Raw genomic sequence first — 8,158 nt, 5'->3', positions numbered from 1 at the left:
CTGGAGGAAGGATGACTATTCGGATCATATTTTATCTTTGGCTGCCCCACCCTGACGTATTTGTTAAACTTGTGGTTCGCATGAGGTCTGGGGGTGCTGCAAGCAAAGGGTGTAGCACAACATTTGGGCGCCTCTCCACAACCACACCATTCATCCCAGTGTCTCTGTGGAATCCAGTCGTGTGAGGGCCCCTCTTCCACCTCCCTGGCTGCAGGGTGTGTCGAGGAGATCCGTTAAGGTGTCCTACATCTGACAAACACTGTAATAGTTGTATGAATGTTGCTGTTTTGTTTGTTTTGCACCAGGGTATCATTGGGAACCGGAGGGTGGCCCCTCCAAATCTGCATGTTTGCCCCTCTGGATCAATAAAATATCTATCAATCCATCTGAACATGAAATATGTAGATGATATATTTATTATTATTTCTTTTATTTATATTTGGAGATTATCTGTGAAAAACTGAAATATGAGTGTGTGTGTTTCAGACATCATGAGGTCACACACACACACACAGCATGAGTTTTGGTTTCGCTGGTTTTGTGGGATTTCGACATATGGGTGACGTTTCCCTTCAGCATGCCTCCACACGCTTGTGTCCTCTTTTTCACATCCCCACCCCTGTCTCTGCTCCGCTCGACGGATCAGCCTCCTGAAACAAACACGAGTTCATCCGTCACCTTCTGCAGCGAGCGACCAAAAGTTTGAGTCATATGTGTGTGTGTGTGTGTGTGTGCATGTGTGTGTGTGGCCACCACCAGGCTGCTGCTGTAGTTTTTTTTTTTTGGCTTTTTTTTTTTTTGCAGGACAATCCAGGCTCCTCCCTCTCAACGACGTCACCCGATCCCGATCTCTCCCGAAGCGTCAGCGATAGTCGGTAACACAGTGTGGTGGCAGATCAGCGGGGCGGTGCGCACAGCGGGATAAAGCCTCAGTGTGTTTCATCCAACCAAAAAAAAAAAAAAAAGAAAAAAGAGGGGGTTGCACATCCAACCATTTCCAGAGTTACAACAACTTCACCGGCCCTGGTGCGCTCAGCTCTCCGGTTTGTGTGGCTGCAGATCAGGGGACAACCGGGAACTTGAGGAACTAAAAAAGAGGACGGGTGCCAAGCAGATTATCGTTCGGAAGACGACAATAATAAAAAGGGGGCGACGTTTCCTTTGGAAGGAACTCATCCAAGTGTTGGAAACTTCCCAGCGCAGCATCGATCGAGCACCTCCCGCCCACTTTACCTCTGATCCACAATCCTGGAAGGAGAGAGAGAGAGAAAAAGAGAGAGAGAGAGAGAGAGAGAGTCCTGCAGCCGCTGCGGTGGATGGAGCAACAAAGGCTCGATGGTTTAAACTAGAAGAGCTGCCCTGATAACAACTCTCCTTTCTCTCCTCAAAGACTCCATCACCTACATAACGGGACAAATCCGCAGCCGCCTGGATCTCGTTTTAAAGGAGAACCACGAACCAGGTTCTACTTAGTGCAAAGTCAAGGATCCGCAGCAAGACGCGAAATTGATGCTTTTGGTTTTTTTGGAGACGCGCACAGCCGATCTCCTCTAGTTTTTTTCTTTTTGTTTTTAACCCAAAGTCTGCGTCCTGCACGGCGAAGGGAAAGAGAGGTATAGACTACTAGTTCGTGGCCGAAGTGGGATTTGCAGAAGTTACATGCTTGGTCTTTGTCGTCTCGAGTGAGCCCTCGTTCATCCACTCTCAGGTTATCAGAGAAGATCCGGATAGTTGAGGAGCCATGGCGATGTGTGTGGGGATATGGATACTGCTGCTGGCGCTGCACGCCCAAGGTAAAGCCGCACAAATTAAAACCGAGGCGCATCTGCCTCATTTTACCATCACGTCCCTGTGTGTGTGTGTGTCCCTGTGTGTGTGTGTGTGTGTGTGTGTGTGTGTGTATGTGTGTATGTGTGTGTGTGTGCGTGCTGCATTGACGTTTTGCAATAACAGACTTGATTAACGCGCGGATTTGGGTGGATCGATGTGGTTTGTGTTTGTCACATAAGAGAATATATTGGAAAGTCTCACTATCCGAGCCGCACCAAACGGCTGCAGAATAACTCACACAGAGGCTAAAAAACAAATAAATAAATAATAATAATGAAGTTACCCGGACAGCAGGCAGATGGCGATGTGAGCGAACCGTGCAGGGTCTCAGCAGTCTCCCAACTTTTCCAATATCTCATTGTAATGGCAACTCTGAGCCACAGAGTGCTCCTGCAGGAGAATTGAAACCTGTGGCCCTGTTCCTCCTTCGCCTCCTCCTCTGTTGGCATGGAACATTGTCAATAATTAGATTTTAATCCTTCATCTTAATCTGCTAATCAAACCCCACCAGGCTTCTTTTGTTGTTGTTGTTTTAGTGAGTCAGGATGTGGTGACATTTGTCTTTGGCTCCAGTCATTCTCTGAGAAATGCATAATGGATTGTTGAAGACACACACACACAGATATGGTGTGTGTGTGTGTGTGTGTGTGTGTGTGTGTGTGTGTGTGTGTGTGTGTGTGTCACAGGTATTTGTTGGAAACACTGTTGGCTGATAAATGAAAGAATAATTTGACATTGATCATCCTGACATTAAAGCTTCCCTAATTATTTGAAAGGCATGCTTAATAAGTGTGTGACTCCTGGAAAGGAGCATCATTACTCTGCTCATATTGACAACCCGGAATTGGAAAACAAAACAAGTCGACGTGTGTGTGTGTGTGTGTGTGTGTGTGTGTCACTGTTTGTGTGTGATCCATTATGCAGAGCGGGTCTTAAGGATTAGCCGATAGTTAACAGGTTTGTTTACGTCTTGGGTGGGGAGATTCTGTCTGGCGCCTCCGTTGGAGAGAAAGGAGGGTCAAGTGTGGTCAAGAAATGTCACGTCGTGTTTTGAATGAGCTCATCCTCTCAATGGTGCTGGTGGTTTTTCTGATGAACCTGCTCTGGTCTGATCCTGAGTGTAAAAAGTCCAACATTTGGTTGTTTTCCTTTGCACCTCCCCTGGAGCTTCGAGAACAACCGAGATGTCGACCTTGTTGGCCGCGAGGCCTCCTTATGGCGTCATGTGTTTAAGACTGATTGAATACTTTTGATCAAAAGCTCTGTCTGATTTACATTGAGATGATCCCTTTGCTCGTGGAGAAGATCAGGATTAACTGGTTCCCTTGGGATTCGACGGTGGAAGTCTTTTGAAGCTGTTCAATCAAGGGAGTGCAAAAAAAAAAAAAACGTCTCAAAAATTTAGCTTGGAGTGTCCTGGAAATGTCTCATTGGAGCAAAACAGGAAGAAGACGACTAATTAAACGTCTCATGAATGCACTTTAACTGCTTTAGTTTATTTAAAACCGAAGGGACTGCATAAATCATTCTTTAAGACGTCTTCATGAAGGGAAGGGCCTGGAAATGTTTTTATTTCTGCAGTTGTTTGGGCTCGTTTCTTTTGACATGCAAAAACAAGAATTTGGTCTTTCACCCTGAGGTTAAAGGGCGTTGCCATAAATGCCCACTTTCTTTGATGGCCTGATTGATATACAACATGTTCCAGACTCTTCCCTCATTAGCCAGGCACAGACAAGTGGGGGAACGGTTTGAACAAATGCAAGCAGCAGCAGCAGCAGCAGACCCTGTTGCAGTTATCCATTAGGGAAAGCCATTTGTGCTTGTCATTGTAATAACCATTTGTAGAAAACAGAAGGCTGCCAAATTCATAAACAGAAAATATTCTGCGCCGCGCGCCAAATAGATTATCAGAAAAGGAACATTGAGAATAATGGATCTGTGAATAATAACAGCAGCTCTGTTGCTGCTTTCTTATATTAGCGCTCCGTCTCTGCTGTATTCCAGACTGATATTTAATTGAGTGTGAATTGAGCCAGCAGCCAGGTGGTTGTTTATGGCTTGGCTCCATCCTCGGGACCTCGTTGCTGTAGGAGCCCATATAGATATCACTCTCAGCGGTGGGATAAGGAGATTTTCCAGCTCTAATTCCTCATCTTATTTGGATTAAACATTTGGGAAATGAACGCTGAATGGTGGACAAGCATCAACTTTGAATGTACTATTCTTCGTGTAGCTGTGAATTATAATCTTTGTAATAACTTGGCAGCTTTGCGAGCTCAAATCATTGAGCCGAGAGACCCCTGTTGTTCACTTCTGTCTGTCATTTCTCTCACATGAGTTTTCCTGAATGCGTGCTCGGGGAAGCTTCTGTGCTCATATCACAGCTGCGTCGGCATGTGTGTCACTGCCCTTTTTATCTGTGTCGATTCGCCGTTTGATTCTCACGTGGCGTCCCGCAAGAGTTGTGAACCGCAGGTGATACTTCCTGTTTGGTGTTGATAGACAGCTTTATTGTTTCGACTCTTTAGGGTTAATTGCTCAGCTAACTGCCTGATTTCTATGCAGGAGCCTGTCGCCGAAGCCCGAGAGTTCATTTTGACTTGTGAAAAACAGTCGCACGCTGTGCTGTTGCGGTGTGTGTGTCTGTGTGTGTGTGTGTGTCTTTTCACACTCATTTACAGCATGCTGAATTCTACCTTTGTGTATGAAATGTCACATATATTTCCGCTGGATTGATTGAACAGTTAGGGGGTCTGAGGACACATGTGCATTCATGTCGATGCAGAGCGTTGAAATAGGTAGCAGGCCGGAAATGTTTCCCTAGATGACTCACGGAACAAATACTGCAACCCCCTTTTGGAACAGTATAATTATCATTTCGACTTTGGCTAATTTCTCCCTTCTTTTGAAGAAAACTATAATTGCTGCTCCGTGGCGTTTTGCATTTCGCCCCGGATGACAGTTCAGTTTAGATATAGTCAAACGTGGAGAGAGTCACGATGGGATTGTTGGGCCTTGATGGTTCGAGCGTGAATGCAAATTGCTCTGATCTTCATTCCTTTGGGGAGTCTCCCTTTGGTCCCCGCTGAGGTGATGGATGGAAGAAGGAGAGAGAGAACTCAGCGCCCTCGGAGACTAGCTTGAGGGAAGCTGACAGGAGATTAAGCCTCGCTTTTTACCATAGGAACTAATGGAGGCACTTGGCCACTCAACTTCATCTCTTTGAGCATTTAGCTCATTGTGGTTCTGCTGTCAGCTCTTTAGCAAATCCTTCTCAGAACACAGCGTGGAATGCCTTTTTTGGGTCTGCTATGATTTTGGAAAATGAAGTGGCCCTTCATTAATATCGGGGGCCGCTCTCAAACAAGTCACTTTTCTTTTTTCTTTGGCAAAATATTTGAAGTTTGGTTCCATGCGCCATTGAGCTAAGAGAGGCACATTTGAAGTTCTTGATGCATGTTTCCAGCCCCTGTGGTCTCTGCATGAAGGCTGTGTATCCCAAAATAGATGAATAAAACATGACGATAGGTACTGAACCCAACTAATGGAAAGTTTATGACAAAATGGAGTGTTCCCTGTGTGCGGGAGAGTGCACAAGACTGAATGAATGTCAAATTTAGTTTGCCTCTCCTGTTGTTTGGAGTCTAGATGCAGGATTTCAGTCATGATAATGAAATCTCAAGGCCTTGAGTGGTGGAGCTTACGGCTCCTCTGCATGTGGCTGTGGTGATGAAATAGATTGGATCTGATCTCCACGTCACAATGAAGCTATTTTCAGGGGGGAGGGGGTTTAGTCAAATATCACAAATAATGTTTGTCCCAGACACCGGCTGTCTAAGGTTACCAGATAGCTTGTTTTGTCAGAACATGCAGTTCGGTGTCAGATGCGGTGTTTTCATTTGGTTGTTATTTTTGGTGTAAAGTGTCTGATAGGTGTCCTCTCCTCCTGCAGTCACCATGTTGGATCAGGATGGAAAACACGTTTCTCAGCAGGCGGCAGCTGCAATTTTTTTTTTTGGTGCTTCAAATCCTTGAAATTCTTCTCTGTTTCAACTCGAATCGCAGAATCAGCAAAGTAAAGGGAAAAAGGAAATCAATAATGGGGATCAAATCTCGCCCTGAGCTTTTCTGATTTGGCATTAATCTGTCGAGTCTTTTCACTTTCTGTTTAGCCGATCCTTGTCGAGGGATTAAATGGTTAAAATCCGGCTCTGCTCTCGAGAATGAGAATGGCATTGACTTACTTGTTCACTTGTTCCATATTTTCCTTGCCGTTCCTCAGATAGCTGTTCCAGCATCTGCGGATACGAGGCTTATTATGGTTCCTGGGTTGATGTAAATCTTCTCTGAAGAAAAAGTAAATAATCTCACATGTTGGAGGGATCCTCGCAGTCTGCACTGTTTTTATGTGACACCGTCTTGGCACGCCAATAGCTTGCAGAGTTTCTTTGCACTATTTCTTCCTCGGTGCTCGGTTACTATAGTTACGACCTGTAATCAGTCATTTTGCCAAATAATATTTATTCCTTTGCAGGAACTGCATCTATTGCTGTGTTTTAATAGATCATTTAAATACTTGTATGCAGTCGTCTTGTGTTTTCTGCTTTTGCCGGTTTTAAAAAAGGAAACCATATGGGAATAACATTCTTTGCTCATTGGGCTCGGGTTTACAACTGGGGCATTTAGTCACACGCTGATCTGGGATTGAGAGAGTGGATGATTCCTGGTCTTCCTACTGAAGCTGTATGCCTTTTTAAAATAAAGCAGATCTGATCAGTGCAGCCCGCCCCCCCACCCCCTCCTGTGTGACTGCCTGAACAAGTCAATTCACAACAGGCAGCCCGGGCTGATGTGCCTCCATTAAGGAGCAAAGAAGTCCTGGTAACCGTTCAGTCACAGACAACCTGCAGAGTCTGAGGATAAAAAGGAAAGTTCGGCAACTGGAAATACAAAATCTGAATTTTCATGTGCTACAGAACAACACGAAGCGACGTCAGAGGAGAAACAGTGAATTTGCACTCACCTGACAGGTGTGATTAGCTCTGAGGTTTTTGGCCGTGTTGCTCGTCTTAGCGCTCCGTAAGCGGCTCGCGGCTCTACTTTGAACCAGGCTGGGATCCATTTTAAAACTTGATGGACTAGTTGATGCCGTTGCCATGTTTTCTGCTGTTTGACTCAGTAAAATTTTGTGCTGACTCGTGCAGTCTGTTGACAAGAGCTGGCCTGCAGCTCTGTCTCTTACTGTCCTGGGTCAGAACGATATATCAGCGAGCTGATGTATTGGGCCAGTATCCTTAGATTCAATATTTCATGGTAGTTTCTGCCTGACAAAACTGTCTTTCTGATGTTGTTCTTTGTCACTATTCTTTTATAATCCCACTGTTAAGAAGTAATATAGTGTAACAGCTCAATAAATTTAAGTATGATTCATTTCTCAAAGTCAAAACTGTTTTCCAGAGTTTCTTTCCGTCTGCTTTAAGTAGCCGTGTTATTCTTGGTTTCATAGATTTCTTGTATTTTTGACACTTGACTGACGAATGCTTCTTTTCCATCCTGCAAATTCTGACAATTTTTCGAAATTTGTGACCCCAAAAGCAGGTCAACTTATAAAACATTGAATATTTGCACAAACTATCTCCCAACTTCTGACTCAAAACATCCGTAGCGCCTTCAAAAAACCATATCTGTCAATCCCATTACAAGCCTTCCAGCTCACCCACTGCACATGCCATCCGCTGATAAATACCCTCCAGGGTTGAAGCTGAAATGGAATATTAGCTTGCAGAGCACATTCGAATGAAAGTATCGAACATTTCTAAAAAAAAAAATTTAGCAGCACTTTCAATCTCTCGTTACGGAAATGTTCAGAATCAAAGTACAATTGAAATTTCCATCATTGTGACACAGCACCCGGGGTATTCACGGCGCTCAGAGCTGATCTCCTGCCAGAACTTTACATTTTTCTCTTTTGCTTTCGACAAACTTACCCCCCTCCCACCACCACCATCACCACCACCACCACCACCACCAACACCTCCCCAACACCCTTATCTCTCTTCTCCCCTTTCCTCCCTCTCCTGTCTCCCCCTCGCTCTGCCTTTGAAGACGGCGCTCGCTGAGACTCGGCTTGGTTAGCACTTGATACAAAAGGGGGTTTGTTTCATGAAATGTTTCCCTTTTTAATGAGTGATGGTGTTCGCTCATTTAATATTCTGCACTGATATCTCTCTGGGAGCTGACTGTGCTTCAAAGCAACAGCGGGGTTGTAAATGGGAGTGGGTGAAGGGAGGGCAGCATCAGCAACAGCGGCGGTGGTGGTGGTGGTGGT

The 8,158-nt window shown here is 45.0% G+C and overlaps 1 protein-coding gene across 6 annotated transcripts in view; it reads left to right on the top strand.

Annotated features, from left to right (window-relative positions):
• Positions 1–806: 806 nt before the first annotated feature.
• The window catches only part of nectin1b (nectin cell adhesion molecule 1b), a 138,756-nt gene continuing 131,404 nt past the window's right edge, over positions 807–8,158 (top strand). For 3 of the 6 annotated variants that reach the window (XM_027280086.1, XM_027280085.1, XM_027280087.1), the window contains exon 1: positions 807–1,793. In XM_027280086.1, the coding sequence (XP_027135887.1) occupies positions 1,742–1,793 (52 nt within the window). In that variant the 5' untranslated portion in view covers positions 807–1,741. The remainder of the gene's footprint in view (positions 1,794–8,158) is intronic. The other 3 variants (XM_027280088.1, XM_027280089.1, XM_010739709.3) reach the window with 2 other exon arrangements.

The sequence above is a fragment of the Larimichthys crocea genome, chromosome VII, assembly GCF_000972845.2.
Source record: "Larimichthys crocea isolate SSNF chromosome VII, L_crocea_2.0, whole genome shotgun sequence".
Classification (NCBI taxonomy): domain Eukaryota; kingdom Metazoa; phylum Chordata; class Actinopteri; family Sciaenidae; genus Larimichthys; species Larimichthys crocea.
Note: the sequence above shows the minus strand (reverse complement) of the source record. Positions and strands in the feature narration are given on the sequence as shown.